At 40.4% G+C, this 19,200-nt stretch overlaps 3 protein-coding genes and 1 long non-coding RNA gene across 5 annotated transcripts; all 4 read right to left on the reverse strand.

The window, feature by feature from the left end:
- Window positions 1–900: 900 nt before the first annotated feature.
- On the reverse strand, window positions 901–8,289 carry LOC112574900. The gene is made up of 7 exons (XM_025256265.1): window positions 8,159–8,289; window positions 7,565–7,728; window positions 6,214–6,962; window positions 5,396–5,604; window positions 4,605–5,075; window positions 3,904–4,263; window positions 901–3,674 (listed from the first exon to the last, which is right to left on the reverse strand). Exons 3-7 carry the CDS (start codon window positions 6,532–6,534, stop codon window positions 3,521–3,523), a joined length of 1,515 nt encoding a protein of 504 aa, XP_025112050.1. The 5' UTR covers window positions 6,535–6,962; window positions 7,565–7,728; window positions 8,159–8,289; the 3' UTR covers window positions 901–3,520.
- A 633-nt stretch (window positions 8,290–8,922) lies between these two features.
- LOC112574905 lies at window positions 8,923–9,977 on the reverse strand. Of its 2 annotated transcripts, XR_003101522.1 has the most exons (3): window positions 9,900–9,947; window positions 9,684–9,800; window positions 8,923–9,073 (listed from the first exon to the last, which is right to left on the reverse strand). It is a non-coding gene; the product is annotated as an uncharacterized LOC112574905 (long non-coding RNA). The 2 variants fall into 2 exon arrangements; XR_003101521.1 differs by having other exon boundaries at window positions 9,684–9,977.
- A 1,843-nt stretch (window positions 9,978–11,820) lies between these two features.
- LOC112576250 lies at window positions 11,821–13,664 on the reverse strand. The gene is made up of 3 exons (XM_025258555.1): window positions 13,343–13,664; window positions 12,650–13,005; window positions 11,821–12,403 (listed from the first exon to the last, which is right to left on the reverse strand). Exons 1-3 carry the CDS (start codon window positions 13,585–13,587, stop codon window positions 12,048–12,050), a joined length of 957 nt encoding a protein of 318 aa, XP_025114340.1. The 5' UTR covers window positions 13,588–13,664; the 3' UTR covers window positions 11,821–12,047.
- A 333-nt stretch (window positions 13,665–13,997) lies between these two features.
- LOC112574715 lies at window positions 13,998–17,120 on the reverse strand. The gene is made up of 7 exons (XM_025255943.1): window positions 16,801–17,120; window positions 16,509–16,663; window positions 16,176–16,302; window positions 15,479–15,636; window positions 14,547–15,266; window positions 14,206–14,257; window positions 13,998–14,005 (listed from the first exon to the last, which is right to left on the reverse strand). The coding sequence occupies exons 2-7, from the start codon at window positions 16,539–16,541 to the stop codon at window positions 13,998–14,000; spliced, it is 1,098 nt and encodes a 365-aa protein (XP_025111728.1). The 5' UTR covers window positions 16,542–16,663; window positions 16,801–17,120.
- Window positions 17,121–19,200: the final 2,080 nt, after the last annotated feature.

Genomic DNA, 19,200 nt, shown 5'->3' on the forward strand with positions numbered 1-19,200 from the left:
ATATTTGAATGTGTATTTAGCCATTCTCTAGTGGACTAAAGTTTCAGTTTTAACGGTCAGTTATGACAACCTATATCATCGACTTTGCAGCAGCTGAAGGGGAGACTCCGCCCTGCCTGATGTGGAGGGACATGATGGTGTTGTACTGGGAGGCTATCAGTGACAACTCGGGTGTAGTGAACGGATTGGAAGAAGCGGGTATCCCAGTGCGGGTGATGAAGGATGACGACACTGAAGATGTCGCAACAGCCCGCAGTGACGTGGTGTGGGTGGCGGATGGAAGTCGTGTTTGCGGTCTGGAGAGGAAGGTCATCATGTGTCTAGGGACTAATGACCTTTCTGTCCCTCTTCACAACATGTCGAGGTGTGCTTCACAGCTTGTGACTGTCTCACCTGACTCCAACGGTTCTAGTCAATGTTAACTGAACAGAAAACTGTAATGACATTAAACCTCTTTCGCTATTTATTTTTCTGTATTTTATACTTGGACCTTGCTGTTTTATAACTTAAATTTACTACGAGAAGCATGTCAAGATATTCTAATAGATTCAAAATATTTAAAATGTAAATGAATTAAGAATGAGATTGGTGTAAAACAAGGGCTATATTCAATTCAATGCATGCATTTTAACTTTACAGTAAATCCTTTCCAACAATAACATTTTCATGTAGGGCAGATTTACTAAGCAGCAGATATATGTAACATGCATCAAATCATTGCAGTCTGACATAAAAAATATTTTCCCATTTAATGAACTCTGTCTGCAACGCGATATGCAGTTAGCAGCCTGTAGTATTAAAGCTATATATTCATTCACGGTGAGAATTAATATTCATCTGCCGACAGGTACCTTCTCACACATGCTTACTCTGTTACAAATAAATCAATTATGATTTGAATAACTTTCATTTTTATTACTATTATGTAGACTTTGGACATTCTCATAAACTTTTAGTTTTTTCTGTATGTCCAAAACAATTGCACAAGTTTCTCCATCTTAAAGCTGAAATATCACATTATTAAAAGCGTCAACAAAAGCTTTTAATGATAATAAAAACAACAACAACAGATAGCTATACAAGTAAAAATATCACTTTTTCTGAGAATTGCAGTAATTTAAGACAACAATATGGACATTTGCTGCGGTTTAATCGGTTGGTTGTCCATCAATTTCATCTGTTAAAAGACAAATGTTATGATGGAGTAATAATAAAGGTTGTGTGCACATTTGTCTTCTGATTAACATGATGTATTAAATAGTTTTCACATTTAATTATTCCCTTTGATGTCTTATTTTCCGAAATTTTATATTTGTAATGCTCTATTACTATTGACATTTTAGATGAAAACTATAATACATATATCAAACAATTTGATTTTTTATCGAAACGGGAAAATTTAGATACCTACTTCACTTTTTCTACACTTGAATCTGTTTATTTCTGTACTGCACATATTTTGTGTATAGTCCTATTTGAAAGTGATACATTTTTAATGCGTCCTTACATTGTTGACACAAACTGGATTCAAATGATAACAAGTTCCTTAAACATGCTTATCTGAGTGTGTGAACACATAAAACTTTGCGTTAAAACTATCATAAAACTATGTTTGTAATGGTTCTGATCGAGTCTTCTATAGCTCCATTCAGCAGTGACAAATCACAAGAACCTGCAAAATATATCAAGTAAGAACTGGTGTCATCTGGCGACACACTTGCTAAAAAGACAACTATAGGATTGTCCAAAGTCTGTGTAGGTAAATGTTATGCTCAGATATCTGACCTTCGTATTTCCTGAACACAAAATGTATTTTTTAATCTGTTAACCATGGCTTTTGCAGTTCTGATTTAAATAACAGAAAAGATAGCAGTAATGGTCTGTATGAAGAAAGGTAAAGGTAAGGACAAGGGGAATAACAAGTTAGGTTTAGTTTGCAGATACTGACATTCTAAATACTTTTCATGAAACAATTTAGCTCGAGCAGTTTACTTAAAATCATACCTGCGTGTTTGCTGTTGGAGGTTTCTTTCGCACAATATTTTAAAGAAAAATACGGGGGGGGGGGGAGTGAGGGATTGGTTAAACTAACCCTCTCTCGTGCCGTAGGAAATATTGTTTAAAAGCAACGAAATTATCTCTCGTCTGTTTTTCTTCACAGCTAAATTCTTATTCCCTGTAGACTGGTTTCACGCAAGCGTTCTAAAGACAATCAAAATAACTGCTTGCCAAGGGTGTTTTGCTAAAAGTAAACAAAAATGGTCGCCTAGCCCTGCTGTAGCTGTGAAGACGAGACTGCAAATAATTGTTTTACGACCCGAAATATTCACCTAAAGCGGTTTAGAACATCAGCATCTATTATTTAGCAAGCACAATTTCCCTTTCGCTTGCCCTTTTATTTCGGGATTTTTAATGCCATGACTAAAAATTTAGTACACTACGTATCCAAGGTTTGTTAAGAAAGACTTCTGTACTAAGGAACACCTCTTAAAGTCCTGTACATAGATGGCACTGGTCTCATTCAGTGGGATGTACAAAGCTTAAATGTCGTTAGTAGGAATTTTTTTATTCACACCAAATGAAACATTTTTATCATCTGATTTAATAATGCATTGTGTGACGGTCTGCTAAGATGCAACTGTATTCAAAAATGTTTTAAGTCATCATTAAACAATGATTAAAATACTAAGCTAATAGCACTTTACAACCAGACAAAATATGAGATTCTCTGTAGTTCATACAAGTGAACATTGTGAATTTAATGGCAAAACCTTATGATCAGTTTGGTCTAATGGATTTACTCACCAGCAATGTAAACGTGTTGTACGACTTCTTTGATTTTGGTCAGGGTATTACGAAAGTAATTTGGGGGAAAAGTGTAATATTACAGACTACATCTTAAGGACCAAGTTTTTCTGCTATTTTAGTAACATTGTTGATTTTATTTTTTTGCATACTGACAATGTTAATGATTTTTTAACTTATCTGTTGGTAAAATCTTAACTCTTTTTGCATCAAAGATATCATTCAGATAACATAACCAAAGAGTAGAAAATTAGTCCTGAATCACAAAATCGCTAAAATCAAATAAAATAAATCATATTGTTTAGAAAATTTTTTAGCCTGAATATTTTTCCTTTATTGTCTTTGTGTTGTGATTGAAATGCTTTGTACACTCAAACTATCAAAGTTAAAATGAGATATTTTGTATGTGATCAAGAGATTTCAGTCATTAAATCTTTTCAACTTAACCATATAATAACAATCCACAGGTCATACTTGAATGAGCTTCACTTAATTTTCTGTTAAGACAGTTCGCGAGGACTAGAATCGTCATTCTCAGGGGTGATAATCAAGAGCTGTGATGTACATCGAGACATGTTGTGAAGTGGTACAGAAAGGTCATTGCTCCCAAGACACACGATGACTTTTCTCTCCAGTCCTTGAACACGACGTCCATCAGCCACCCACACTACGTCACTGCGGGCCATGGCCACGTCCTCGATGTCATCGTCCTTCATCACCCGGACAGGGATACCCGCTCCCTCCAGTCCCTCCAACATACCCGCGTTGTCACTAGCAGTTTCCCAGCATAGCACCAAAACCTCTCTCCACTGAAGACAGGGTGGAGTTGCACTGGTGCTGTTGGCGCAAGAAGACGATGCGCAGTTTCCTGTCAAGAACAGAGATAATTTGTAAATTAAATTTCAATTTTAAATATATATGAATATAATTTATAAAATATTCCAATTATTTTCATGTTTGAATATATACACCGTCATCATTGAGTTAATATTCAGGACACTTACTATTATGATTTACTAGGTTATTGACTTAGTAGAGTTTGTTTATCTGTTTGTTGTTTATGTTCATGCGGCATGTTAATATACGATACCCACATACCGCATTGCCAACACGAAGACCTTGTAGAAACTGGCCACCTCACGACCGCACGTGACACAGTCGCCTAACCAAGAAGATGAGTGATGGGCACCTTGGTGATAGAGTCGTCTGACTGGAGGGCCATCTGTGTGATCAGGCACACCACGCTCGCTGTATTTACTGACATTATTTTCTGCTGTAATTTCCCTGGATTTTTTAATCTCCCGGACGACAGCTGGAGGAGAGCGGAGAGGTCTGGTTAATTTTTCTTCTGGCCAGCCGACAGGAACGTGTCCATCATAACAATTAGCCGCCCAGAGATGAAGACGTGGAACTTGTTTCAGCAGGTCGTCACAGAAAGTCTGTAAGCGTGTCGCTGACCTGTGATGTAGATATATACACGACTGTTGCAAAATCCAGAGATACATATTCTACGCTGCGTCCCTTAACTACCTATCTTCAATTTCAATTTGAGACTAGTTATACTTGATAACCCCAAAAGACAGTGTAATAAAAAAAAATATCTAAAATACAGCAGATTGAACACAATGTAACATTTGTTTGTCTACTTATGAGCTACAGCGGTAAAACTGTTTTCCACTACCACATTATTTTTCATTTCTGAATTGCTATTGATTGTCTATGTCTTATGTTATTGAGAGAAAATAAGGTTTTTCAGTCTATTTTATTATAATAAACAGATGACCTGCAACAAAACGTACATATGGCCACGAACCACCTCGTCTGCGATGACGTACACTTTCCCACCAATCGCCTTCTGTGACAGCTCGGCCACAGCCCTGGTAACGTCTTTCTCGTCTTCAAAATGGTACTGCAGGAGGTGAGGTTTGCCGGGGGTCTCATGCATGTTCATAATCCTCTGCAGCAGTTGATGCAACATGCTGCACGCTGCACGACTCCTCCACCACGTACTGACAACGTAGACGTGGTGACCCCATCGCAGCCACTCTATGGCCATCAGCAGCAGCACCACAGTTTTACCTGTACCAGGCGGTCCGGTCATAAACAATCTTGGATGTGCCATGTTAAGCAGGTCAACTTGCTCCGGGAAGAGTGTTATTAGAGCAGTATAGCACTCTCCTGTACACCATACTGCTTGATCCATGGTCTTGACACTCACACGTGGAGGAGATGTGCATGGCACAGTCACTGTAGTCGCCGGACCGCAGAACCTGGTGTAGTGAAAGTAGAGACGCGTTAATGAGAGATATGGGCAAGATATTCCTATGTACACCTACAACATCACACACACACCGGTGACAGTTCATGTGGGATTGAGCAGTCCACAGTTCCTGATCAAAAGTACATATTTGTTAACTTAATGTCACAATAATCCCACAGAGCAACAAGCCATAATTAAAGATATTGTTTTATACTTACACAAATTGAAAGCAAAGCTTGTTTCGTTCAGTTTTCAGATTCCATCGAGGTTAGCTAATTTAAGAACACACTATTATAAACCCTAGGAAAAATGCCTGCACATAATACCAACCTCGCCACCAATATCTTGTATAGGTCAAGGGTCATTTCTTTTTCAGGTCCAGCCCCAGCCACACGTCGCTGCCACCAGAGTCCGAATTCACTCAGCACGTGACTACTGACGTCCCACGGGGTCTTGGGGTCAGACAGCTGATCACAGCACAGACACAGACCAGTGATGTCGGCGGGGTCGGTTGTTGTTCCAAGACACCGACACAGGTCCTGTAAGAAAGCAGTATCATCAACCGAAACGGACGTTGAATACTAGAAACAATAGGAAAACTCGCGAAATAAATGCATATGATGAATATACGCCCAACGCCCCTCTCAGGCTCTGGGTTAAGACTGTTGAACAGCAGACAACAATGGATCATTGATCGTTTGTTTCAGATATACCTCCCTGTAACGTGTTAAACCTTGTAAGTTAAGCAAAAATAGATGGACATTTTTAAGATATAATTTATATTTTAGCAGCTGTAATTAAAACCATTTTAAGAAGGCTACTAAAATAAACTAAAGTAGTACTTTCATATTTACGGTAAAACACAAGGTACAAAAAGTGTTTTATACCTACTACTGTAGAATATAGTAGAGAGGTAAATAAAACTCATAAATGTTTGCAAATATTTTCAGGTAATTGCGTATCGTTTTTCTATGGCGTTTTTGAGTAAATGTGGAACATTCTGTGCATATGGACAAGTGATACGACACTGAAATGTGTTGATACTGCTACAGAATTCCTTTTATACGCGGAGGTACCCTTTAGTACATCAGTAGCAGTTAGATATGGTTACGGTGATACAAGCTTAGTAAAACAATGATATATTTTACCTGAGCCAGCTCACAATCTGTAGCTATGACTTCTTGTATCTGATCAGCTGTAATGTTCGGGACTACGATGGTCTTAGTGATGCGCAAACCGGGAGCGATGTCAGACACCAGGTGAGACAAAATGGTCTCCGCCTTGTGCAGTTGTGAGATGGCCTCTTTCAGTCTCTTCCTAATGCTATTTACTAAAGTTTGTTGTGACATGTTCAATTCCCTAGCGTTATCACCAAAAGACTTCACTTCGCAGACAACAAAGCCATAGTTTCTATGAATGAGAAGAACATCAAAGTCTCCTTGTCTGGTCTTTGAAGTAGCATTGGACATATTCTTGGGTAGGGGTAACTCGGCAGCCGCGGCAGCGTAACCAGGTTCACCCAGATAGTGCACGAAATCAAGATGACTTACTCCGAATAAAACCTCTCCTTTATGTTCAGCAAATTTCTGGAGACACAGAAGAACCCGCTGAAAGGCTGCATCATCTCTCACGTCACTGTCCTGAATAGAAGAAAAGGTGAAGAAGCAGGAGGAGATTCAGATGAAATAGTTGCCGGTTGGCCGGAGTGACCAGGCTGACCGGCCTGACCATGGGCTAGTTGAAGGACGAAGACATCCTGGCCACCAACCGACCGTCTGACCAGCGGCACGCGGTTGACGTAGACAGGAGGCAGGAAGTAGGCGCGTGACTCGAGGCCAGGGAAGGCGGCCTCAACCCACTGAAGCCAGAAGTCCTGAGCTTGTTCTGAGATGGTTCCCTATGGCACATTCATTACGATATATTGTACACCTTTTATCCCCTTACTCGTTTTTACTTTTACTAGCTTTATCACACTTAATTTTAAGTTTTATCACACCAACTTCTAATTAACTTTGTTAAGAACAAGTAATGTTTGTTAACAGCCTAAAAGGACTAATGACTGTTTATCGATCATTTTAGCTCTATTTGTTCAGATTCAAGTGTGTGTATGTGTGTGCGACATAAGGATGTTTAGGTCAACGACGAACAACATTTATGATGATCTAACATTAAAATAAACATTATATTTACTATTGGATAGTCACGTAGTAATGACGTACAGTTATGCAAAGTACTTAATAGTTCATTGTGATAGTAAACATCTATGATGTTCAAATATGTACGAAATCACCTAACTACGTATTTATCAAAGTATATTTCATTTATTAATCGACTCAGAGAGAGAATGTCGAAGTTGGGGTAGACTGAGCAGGTATTATTTGAATGACATTTGAATTGTTTTCATGATAGTATTGTTTCTTCTGCTTTGGAATCAGCCACTTAAAACAAAGAAGTGTACACGATTTTGTTATATAATATTATTGCTAATATTTTAAAGACCTCGGCACCAGTCGTCTTGTTGATGAGTTTGACAGCAGCCTCGATCTGGGCTCGAAGACCTCGGATGTTTAGAATTTTTATTCCTGGCACAGGCGATGGCTTAGGGTCAAACTGTACTTTAGCACCCGACTTTCTGTTGACCATTTGAAGTGGACGATGTTTTCCTGAGTTTTAAAAGCATACTGTTTACTCAAATATTTTGTTCTTACATCTGATATAAACATTCTTTCAGTGCTCGTCTCTTAGCGTTCCAACTCCAAAATGTTTCTATAAAGGATAATTAAGATTGGGTAAATCTGATCGTTTCAAATCTAGCAAAAGGAGTAATAGCAAGCAAATAGGCATAAAACACCGAACAACTACTAACAGTAAAAAATCGTATAAATAACCACCAGTAAGAAATATTACACGCAAGAACCTACTTACCAAAAGTTGTAGTTAACGTACTCTTCATAACGAAAGTTCGGAATCATTGATAACTTCATCTCCCACAAACATAATGATACAAAAAGTAAAAACTCAATTTTTTACAGTCCTTTTACAGTTTGAATGACATAAATGTCATAAATTATATATGTTTACAGTAAAACCTACCTCTACCGACAAGAAGGTCAGCCTGAGTGTTAGTCACAACATGCATGTAATCTTCCACACGATCACCACCACCACGAGATTCCCGAAACGTCCATCATCATCTCCTCCTCTACGGTGCATGTCCTTTTGCTAGAGATTGAATGCAGGACATAAATTGCAGACTGTTAACCTATTGCCAGTCTGCATATTTTGCATATGACGCAGCTTCAAGCCCCAGACGTGTGGTAATCAAGTCCGTAAACAAATATTTCAATGTGACTTTTAAGGTATGTACTCAATGATACTAATGCTTTTATTCGAGCTTCAGCTTATCTCTTTCTGTCAGGATAGACAGATGTGTTTAAATTAAGGTCAGCATTGACTGATAGTTGGAAATTTATTATGTGTTTCGCCTTGATCAAATAAATGTAATACCCATGATGAAAAAAAACAATGACTCGTAGTGCCAGCAATGGAGCGACCATTCTACTTACATCCTTCTACACAAAATTAAATGAGCTGGAAGCTGGCAACCGGAAATTTTGTGAAGCTGCTTTACCACATCGACACCTAACCTTCAACCCTAACCCTAAACTCAGTGTCATTTATTTTTATAGCATTGTCCATATTTACTACTGTACTGTTTGTAAATTCCTCCTGTCTTCAAAGACTGCCTCCATTTATTTTGGAATAACACTCCGCTGCTAGTTTTCATAGATTTCAATTTGTTCAGATGATGATGATGATGATGATTACGGTAATAGGCCGTGCTCTCATGGTTTCACCTTTCGTGAAGCAGACCGCGGATGACCGGACATAGTTGACAGTGAGTTTCCTTCTACAGGAGGGAGTCTCTCCTGTAAAATCTGTCAGTTGAGCCTTTTTTAGGCGAGGAAATCCATCTCTATTCCCCGTCTTTCTGTTCTTTAACTGAAACTGCAAAACATCCGTACTAGCCATAATATTTAGTTAGCGTGTATGTGTGTGATGTTAAAGTCAACTACACACCTGTGTTAGGTAACGGTCTCAACTTGGTCTTTAAGTCTCAGAATAAGCATGATCGTGTTTACGTCCAAAAGACTAGTAAATATGCTTTAAACAGTTTTTTCCAAACCCTGTTCCCTCTTTTGTACCTCTGCCATCAATCTTTCCTTAAACAATAACTAGGTGATCTGCAATTTACAGGACATAACAGCTAAGGCCTGGAGTTCTTATCGTGTGTATGTAAGTCACAGGGTCGATATGAGGTGTGGACGATGAACACAATCACAATCACAATAACAATCACGCCGTCCATTTACAAATCACACCGTGAAGTTACCTAGAGAGTGTTGGTGCTGACAGAACGGAAGTTAGTACCTTGGAAGTTGTCTTCTAACCTCCTAGCTCCATATTGTGAATAAGTACAAGTCTATATTATTAATGCCCTGACGACACTAAGCAGACTTTCAACTCTGCACGTCAGTTACTGACAGGAAAACAAATAATCTCAGTCACTAAAAAGTAACTTTCACTTAACCTGCTTTATGTAGGAAATGTCACTCACCTTCCTTCATCTTCAGAAAACAACGTTTTCCTCACGACTTCTCCAAAATTAGCCTGACACTGACATGTAGTCGGGCAGTCGCCCTCCACGCCGCCATGTTTGTCTTATCACCGTACGCTGTGTGACACGACGGAAAAAAACACTTTACTTCGCTCACAAAACAACCTGCTATCGAGGTCGGCTAATTTTAGAGCTGTGTCGAAGGTAACTACTCACTGTGATCTGCTTACTTCTTGCGTCGAGCGAATCTACAACCTAAACTTCTGAGCTGCCGACAACGCCATTGAGCGTCGCGCGCACCACAGACGTCTGCTAGCGAGGTCACAGGTCAGAGGTCACATGTTGACGTGATCGTGTTTCGTGCTCCTGTACCTTGATTTACCAGAAACAGAAACGATTGATCGAACTGAGTTTGTCAGGAAGTATTAGGCAGTCAACAGATCCTTTCCGAGGAAAAGAAAGGTTAAAATTGTCTCCTGCAGTCGTGACCTTGTATATTCCACCTTCAGTGTCACACAGAACGAAAGAAGTTTTTGTCAAACCTGTTTGGTGTCCGCAATGTTAGACTCGTTTAGTCTCTTGAGTATAAAAGCCAACAAAAACATGTATAAACAGCCTTACTCCATGTGAACATGTTAACATTAAATAACATGGGACAAATTTTATAATCTTGTAGCAAATGTGATTGTTAGGTCGTGGTTCGCATCCCGCTAGTGTCAGTGATCGCAAAACGACCTTGTCCACCACACTGATGATGGGGACATTTTTTTCAGGAACGATATTTTCTGAACTTGTCCCTTCCATTTTCAGTTTTAGTTATATGTTGTATTTTGTGTGCAAATGAGCTGTTTTTGTGAATATTAATTATCTTAAGTTTGTTTCTATAAAACCCTGTGTTATTTTGGTAGAAAGGTAGGCATTACGTTGCTTAACTAAGCCAATTGGTTCCAGCCTCATTTTGCTTTAATGCCCGTAGAGAGGACCGTCTGTTGCGAAATTCATAGTATTAATAGTAAAATAACCAGCATGATAAAGCTAGGGAGATACCCAGTTACTTGTTGACGTGCTCAGGTGTGTATTACCCGTAAGCGTACCTTTATGACCCTGTATCAACCTGAGAACAGGCGATGACTAGAATACAGTCTATGATCGTTCATTGTTTGTTTTGGAGACTGCCATTGGTTACGTCCACACACACATACATATTAAGGGCCTAGGAAGTCACATCTGACCCCAGGCTGTCGATATACGTGACGACCGTTAAGGGAGAAGAGAATGCCAAGTGATCACGTGATTATCAGACACACTGCACAGGCAGATGACAGTTTATGCAGAACTTAAAGACAGGTCAACGTGACATGACCTCTTTAGTGCATGTCTGCAACAGATTACATGTTGCCTTCCTCTCTTTAGCCCTCATTAACACATCTAATTAGTGGAGTCTAAGAAATGTTGAAAAAAGTCGGAATAACAACACCGCCTGTTGTTGAGTAAAGATTTAAGCTAGGCTGCGAATGTTGTTGATTGTCCCGTGAATGTATGAGATAAGATGGTGATATGGCTACAGTCCAACACTCCCACTGTCATGAGACCATACCTGTGTTGCAGTCATGATAAGGCAATGCTCTGCTGTATATGTTTGTCTGTCTTAACATTGTATGACCTCGACTTTTGCATGACCCTTGAGTAGACTGGCGAGTCATATCATTTTAACAAAGATTTTGGCAGAGTTCCATGTTTGGGTTTTTTTTTTTTTTTTTTAGTTCTCGAAATTGTAAGTGATAGTCAACACCTTTAGTATTAAATAATTTCTGGGGAAAAGAAGATAGAGCTTAGGCATGGACCTGACAGTCTTTGGTTCTGACATGACAGAAGTGTTCTGTTACTCATGAGTCTGCTTTCTCAAAATGGTACAAAACATATCTGGGGGCAAAATGGACAAAGCTGAAATGATGATTCTGTATGAGGAAAGTTATTTCTTTTGCTGGCTTATTCTGATCTGAATTGAATGGAAACGACTTACAGAGCACCCAGCACCGAGTCACATGACTTTCTGGTCGATTTGTTCACCGTATTTAAAACTCCATGAAGCACCTTGCGAACGAACGAGACTGACGAACATTACAGCCGCATACCCTTCGAGTTCATGAAAAATTTATTTCTTTTCTAAGTAATATAAATATTATAACCTAAAAGAGTTTCCAATTATTTACAATGTTTAATAATACTTCCGTTTACAAGATACCAGAACCTTGTTTTCTTTCAATAATATTCAAGACAAAGTTTAATGACCAAGACTTTTAATGTAGATAATCACATGTACGTGCACACTACCCATTATTGTCTTTGGAGTATTTTCTTCATTTACACTTGACTAGAGATGTTGGGGTCAGGACAGACAATCACAAGCTGTGATGTACACCGCGACATGTTGTGCAATGTGACGGAAAGATCGCTGCAACCGAGACACACGACGACTTTTCTCTCCAGACCCTGAACACGACATCCATCTGCCACCCACACCACGTCACTGCGGGCCGTGGCCACGTCCTCGATGTCATCCTCCTTCATCACCCGCACTGGGATACCCGCTTCAATGAGTCCAGTGATTATACCCGAGTTGTCACTGCTGGGTTCCCAGCACAACACCAGCACGTCCCGCCACTGTAGGACGGGTGGAGTTTTGTATCCGCTTAGGATACTTGAATAAATTGTTTGTCCTGCAAACATCAATGTATACTTACAATGACAATCATCATCTTTATCAATCCTAATGGGCAATTATACATTTGAACTGAGCTCAGCTACAAAACGTACAAAAATAAAGACAATTAAAAAAACCAAAGAAAGATTTCAACAATTGCTAACTTTACTAGCTAAGCATATTTGTTAAAAAGTGTGTCATATGCTTAGTTGTCTGGTTGTTAAATTTTACGGTTTAGTTGTCCAATAAGGTTCACACTTACCCAGGGCGACTTCACGGAGACTGTGGAGGAAGTTAGCCACCTGACGACCGCACATGTTACAGTCTCCTAGCCAGACAGGTAGGTGACCCTCTCCTCCATGATACAACCACTGGACTGACGGGCCGTCTGTGTGGTCAGGTACACCACGGTCACTGTATCCATGGACAGTTCCCTCTTTTACTATGTCCCGAGCCTTCTGGACTTCTCTGACTACCACCGGTGGAGAGCGGAGGGGTCTGGTTAAATATTCTTCGTGCCAGTCTTTGGGCGCCAGTCCATGGTAACAGCTTGCCGCCCAAAGATGGACACCAGGAATTTGTGTCAGCAGTTTGTTACAAAAAGTCTGAAAGTTTGACCTGTTACAGACAGAAGTGTGACATGGGATAAAGTTGTTTACTGTTGTTGATATGACTATCACTGTTCATGTTGCAAGATACTCTTAACATATTCTACAATCCTGCAAGTTATAACATGCTGTTTCAAATAAACTGATCCCAACTGAATATTTTCTTGCATATTTTATATTTAAATAAAAACATGCAACACCAGTGTTATAAATATTGTTTTAAAGTATTACTTCATACATTATTGATGTTTTAGAGGGATTCTAGAAGAATCCAAGAGGTAAGGTATTATTTTATACATTCCTGATGCACTCACGTGTTTCATTTGTCTTACTACCATCGTATTTACCTGTATTCACGTACTACTTCATCGGCGATGACGTACAACGACCCTCCCACCGCCGCCTGTGACAAGTAGTTGACGGCCTTCTCCACGTGTTTCTCGTCAATAAACTCATACTGCAGCAGGTGAGGCTGACCGGGTGTTGTTTCTGTTTTCAGCAGATAGTACAACATTGTACAGGCTGCCCGACTTCTCCGCCAACTACTGACAACGTAGACGTGGTGACCACACCGCAGCCACTGTATGGCCATCAGCAGCAGCACCACAGTTTTACCTGTACCGGGCGGTCCGGTGACAAAGAGTGTGGGAGGCGCCGTGTGTAGCAGGTGAACTTGCTCCGGGAAGAGTGTGATTACAGCAGTATAGCACTCTCCTGTCCACCACACGGCCTGACCCAGGGTCTTGACACTCACACGTGGAGGACATGTGCATGGCACACTAACTGTTGTCGCCGGACCGCAGAACCTGGTACAGAGAACTTAATATACAACTTTTATATCAACAACACATTTTGACATCAATTAATTATTAATTGCATAATGGTGCAAACGTCTGATGTCATAGTTATGTGTTATTATTGTAGCGACACATTTCAGCCGTTCAATTTCAACTTGTAATCTCGAGTGTGTCACTCTTTCACTAATTAAGATCATGTTTTCAATCACGAAGCTGCTCATTTACAGATTAAAGGAATTATTACGTTTATAATACTCACCTGGCTACCAGTGTCTTGTACACCCCAGGTGTCATGTGAGGGTCAGGTCCAGCCCCAGCCACACGTCGCTGCCACCAGTGTCCAAGTTCCCTCAGCACGTGACCACTGACGTCACACGGGGTCTTGGGGTCAGACAACTGATCACAGCACAGACACAGACCAGCGATGTCGTCGGGGTCTGTTGTTCCCAGACATCGACACAGGTCCTGTAAAGCAATCACTGTATCATAGGCGATAGAAAATCAATTCACGAATAAATAAAGAATCAAGCCGTTAAAGATAAGCAAACTACAGAATATTCTTAAGAAAGGTCTTTAAATAAGTTAAGAGCTAGAGACATATAGTCATGGAAACTAGAAAGCAGTGTATATTTTAGTTTTAAGTCACATCACGTGTGTCAGAATTTAAAACTTGAAGAGAATTTAGACGATCTTATTAGTGTTGTATAAATTCAAGATCACAGCAAATGTCTTTGCTTCATTCCAGAAATTCTACCTGAGTCAGTTGGGTGTCGCCGGAGATGGCCTGTTGCACCTGATGAGCCGTGAGGTTGGGGAAAGCGATGGTCCTGGTGATGCGCAGACCGGGAGCGATGTCGGACACCAGGTGAGACAACATGGCCTCCGCCTTGTCCAGCTGTGACATGGCGTCTCTCAGTGTCTTTCTAATGTTGTTGTCTATATCCTGCTGTGACATGTTCAGTTTCTTTAAATTGTCACCTACGGATTTCACCTCACAGACAACCAGGCCGTAAGATCGGTGAATAAGCAGCACATCAAAGTCCCCTTGTTTGTAATGTAACGAATCATTTGAAATAGTTTTAGGTAGGGGTAGATGGGCGGCCGCTGCTGCGTAACAAGGTTCGCCGAGATACTGTCCAAACTCAAGCTGACTGATGCCAACGAAAGCTTCTTTTACCTGTTCAGACATTTTTTGTAGACAGACGAAAAGCCGTTGAAAGGCGGCGTCATACTTGATATCAGTTTCCTGAACGCGATGAACAGCAGCAGACGTTGATGTCATCAGGTTGGACTGATCGGCTTGTTTAGTTCCTGACTGAAGGACCAGGACATCCTGGCCACCAACCGACTGTCTGACCATCGGCACGCGGTTGAAGTAGACAGGAGGCAGGAAGTAGGCGCGAGACTCGAGGTCAGGGAACGCGGCCTCCACCCACTTTGTCCAGAATATCTGGGCCTGGTCTGAGATCAGGTCCTGTATCAAAGTCATTGGGACAAATTCTAGTTTTTCTTTCTTACAATCACATGATTGTTTGGCTATATTTACAACCATAAAACTTTGAAACAATTAAAAGTTGCATGAACTTGACCAAATTCGTTCTTTGTTAAATCTATTATGAAGTCATGAATTTTGAACAAATATCATGTGTTATGTATAGGTACATGTATTCTCCATTTTGCACTGACCTGAACATCAGTCTTCTCGTTGATGAGCTTGACAGCAGTCTCGATCTGCGAACGATGACCTCGGATGATGGCGGTGGCGATGTTTGGTAGATGTGATTGGTGAAACTGTACATCAGCGCCTGACCTCCTAATGATCTCTTTGACCAGACGATTATTTCCTGTCGAGAAAAAATTATGCATGCTTTTTGTTAAATTATTTTATTACTAAGAATGGTCTTACTTTGTGTTTACTTCTTCTAGCCTCTTTTCCTTTGGTATTTTCTCTCATTACTTAGCAACAGTTGAGACTAGAATTGTTGTAAGCCCCTATAACAGGGTCTGGCACCCTGCAATAGAGCGTGAGAAGTTTAATATCAATCAAGTTTCATGTCAACATTACTGGAGTAATGACATTTGACAAGACTAGAAACAATAATAAATAATGTCTCACAGTAGATCTTCAAGCGTTGTTCTACATGTTATTATTTTGAATCTTAATTAGAAGTTTAAAGCAGGTTTTGGGTGTCATATATAAAAACAACTTTCTCCTGAATATTGAATTAAAAAGTAGTGAATAAAATCACGAACAAAGGAGCAAAATATCGAAACATAAAAATTGTTTATTCATCAACAATCTTCACTTGCATCAGTTAGATGATGTCCTTTTGCCTCCTACCGATACAAATGGATGATGTGACTCATTGGAGAAGAAGCCTACCTTTACCAGTAAGACGAGCCACCTGTACATCAGTCACACTTTGTATGTACACTTCGCGGTCACCGTTGCCCTGGGTGTCTCTGGTCTCGCCACCAAGACGCCCTGCAACCCCACCCCTGCGTTTGTCCTGTGGACAGTGAATATAGGGGACGGGAAGAAAAGGGAGCCTGTGTGAAACATCATCAGCCTGTAGGTAATGTACAGGAAGTGGGGTCAAAGATGTAGCTAATGTCTTTTGGTCAGATATGTTCGTCTAAACCTAATCTCAACATTTCGTAGCATTGTAGAGAAGGAGAAACTCTTTCTGAAGTAACCGAGTCCTTACTGTCTCACCTTTCTTGCAGCAGACTGGTGATGACCAGACATGGTTGGTTGTGTAGGTAAGCTGGACCACGTGTCTCAGGTTCAGCGTTTGTTCCCCTTCTCCTCTTGTGGGCTGGAAAGTGCGCTCTGCTTCATTGATTCTTGCTATTTAGGTAAATGGGAAACTGCAAACAAATTGTCAGTACTGATATGATGTAGTCTATGATTGTGCAACAATTGTAGTCAGAATCTAATGTCTCAAATACCCGCCATCACGGTTATTTTATCTTGATCTACTAGCCCCGAGTAAATATGTTTTTACATGTCACAGTGGTACTTAAGTCGTCAACACTAATCAGTGAATATTAGTTTTATTATTGTTTGTCCCGTCTTCTGCCCTTGCCACTTGCCAAAGCTCACTAAGGTAACTAGAAGGAAGGGAATTCGTGTGGACATGACAACTGGTGGTCTATCATGTTCGAATGATGAGCGAGCGCAGGCTATGAGTCAGAAAGGGCAGAGGTCATCGGTCTGAGCAGACTGTTGATAGGTTACAGTCTCAACGTGAATTCCGTTCCTCTTGGTAGACATTAAGTGGTATATGAACACTGAAACACCGTTTTCATATGACAATATCACGGACAAACACTCCCCCTCAACACAAAAATCTTAGTTGCTGATCATTATGGGATAGTGTGGACAGCACCCTGGAAGTTGTCATCTGCTCTTTGTAGTATTGTGTATGTCAGCCAATATCAACTGCATACACATCAGTATTCCATTGGTTTGTATTAATATTATTATAATTACCATTCGACATTTTAGTCAACTAGCAGATTGACTTTAAATTCCTTAAGTCAATAAACTAATTGAAATAAGTAGTTAATTCGAGACTTTCATTTACCTTGTTCCTTGTAGTACATAGCGCCCTCCTCCTCCACCTTCGGAAAATTTAGAATGAAAACTTTTCTTTCTTCATGATTTCTGTGACACTGGCTTGCAGTCACACACAACACACGGCGACATATCAAGCTCGCTAGAACACGGAGTACATTGCTCACCCCTAATGTCAAGGGTAGCACACGATAAAGTAAACAACCTGCCCGGGGTCACTTAATTTTAGACATGCTACCCGGGGTCTATGCACCTTCTCTCTATTGCTACGAGCGAGCTAAGGCTGGCCTGACACCCCGGGACTACCCTTAGAGGTGCGCCTGTGTCTGTGTGTGGGTGTGTGCGTGTGCCTGCGTGCGTCTGTATGTGTGCGTGTGTGTGTGTGTGTGCGCGCGCCTGCGTGCGTGTGTGTGTGTGTTACACATACCAGACGCGTGTACCTAGACTGACGTCCATATTTGAGTTCAGTGCAAGATAGTGTGGTTAGGTCCACAGAAACTTGTAGACATGATCTTATCTAGCGGGACCATAATACCTTCAGGTTCAAGCTCACCTGTCAACAGTTCGGTTTTCGAGAAATGCCGTTAGTTGACCTTGGACAATCGACATTTGCTAAAGTCAGCGGCACGCACACAGGTCAAAGTGCAATTCCTTTACCTCCACTTTCTCGTGCATTTGTAGTGTCCTTAGTATAAAAGTCGTCAGGTCAGAGCTGTAGTGACCTTTATTGTAATTATGTAATATCTATGTAAAGATCCACTGTAATACAAGTATTTTCAAAATCAAAATTATATAGATAGTGTGGCTTATGTTTTAGCAAGAAAGTCGAGGATCCAAGTTAGAGAGAGCCAATGACCAGAAACTTATGTCATGACATCTTAGTGATAGATCGCTGACTGAAAGAGAAAAACGGATTAAGGTGTCCCTAGGGACATGTGTCCCTAACCTTTTTATTTATTTAGTGTTGTTCATTTATTTTCTCTCCCATAGTAATGCAAATTTTATTTCCTGACAGTGTCCATCTTTGGTCTGGACGCAAAGCAGACATGAACGTCAGCCTCCACTAACGTGGTTTTAACGCTAGCTTATGTCACGTGCACGTGAGCACGCGCACACGCACACACACGTAAGAAACACGTACCATCAAACGTTCTCATTTAATACAAATGAGAGAATGGCGAAACGAAACGGAAGCTGTAATTTCTTACAACGGGTATAACAGCAGAACTGAAGACAAGTTTAAAGGATATTTTAAAATCTTGATAGGTTGAAGCTGTTGACAGCTACCTGCTCCTTTTCTAAGAATTCTTGAGTAGTTGTCCTTCTTCGTGCTTCCACCTGTAACAAGGGAGCTAACTACAGGCCTATCAATGAGGGCCGATCATCTTGACATCAAATCATAAATAGTTGTTCCCCTTATACACTCACACAGAGCTTGAAGACCTTTCTTTTTGTGGGTGCAGTTCGGCCTACTCAAGTTATCTTAATTAAAGAAAGCAGGAGGAGATATCACTGTTTACTCACGTGCATCCACATGTTTACACTGCAGTGTTTTTTTCTTGTTGTTGTTTATTTTTAACTCCAACGACCTTCAGACATACACAATATAGTTCATTATAGCTGTTAATAACCATATAGTGTGATTAAATACCTAATAATTTAACTATATGTTGCTATTAGGTCTTGTTCGACAGATGAGAGTATAATATCACATCTTGAATTTAATTACATGTGAATACGCTAGGGATGAACTGCCATGTCCAAAGATATACTGATACTTATTGTCACACTGACAGGTGAATTAGCCGATGTGCCTACTCCTCCCTCA

This window comes from Pomacea canaliculata, linkage group LG11 (genome assembly GCF_003073045.1).
Source record: "Pomacea canaliculata isolate SZHN2017 linkage group LG11, ASM307304v1, whole genome shotgun sequence".
NCBI classification, from domain to species: Eukaryota; Metazoa; Mollusca; class Gastropoda; order Architaenioglossa; family Ampullariidae; genus Pomacea; species Pomacea canaliculata.

Coding starts and splice junctions, on each gene's coding strand:
- LOC112574900 (XM_025256265.1), bottom strand. CDS start 6,534: ATGTCCAATGCTACTTCAAAGACCAGACAAGGAGACTTTGATGTTCTT. Junction 5,605..6,213: donor CAGATTGTGAGCTGGCTCAG/GTAAAATATATC, acceptor GCTTTCTTACAG/GACCTGTGTCGGTGTCTTGG. Junction 4,264..4,604: donor GAGGTGGTTCGTGGCCATAT/GTACGTTTTGTT, acceptor TCTACATCACAG/GTCAGCGACACGCTTACAGA.
- LOC112576250 (XM_025258555.1), bottom strand. CDS start 13,587: ATGGCCATACAGTGGCTGCGGTGTGGTCACCACGTCTACGTTGTCAGT. Junction 13,006..13,342: donor GAAGTAGTACGTGAATACAG/GTAAATACGATG, acceptor TGTCTGTAACAG/GTCAAACTTTCAGACTTTTT. Junction 12,404..12,649: donor TCTCCGTGAAGTCGCCCTGG/GTAAGTGTGAAC, acceptor TGATGTTTGCAG/GACAAACAATTTATTCAAGT.
- LOC112574715 (XM_025255943.1), bottom strand. CDS start 16,541: ATGTCTGGTCATCACCAGTCTGCTGCAAGAAAG. Junction 15,637..16,175: donor GGCTCGTCTTACTGGTAAAG/GTAGGCTTCTTC, acceptor TTTTCTCGACAG/GAAATAATCGTCTGGTCAAA. Junction 14,258..14,546: donor GCGACACCCAACTGACTCAG/GTAGAATTTCTG, acceptor ATTGCTTTACAG/GACCTGTGTCGATGTCTGGG.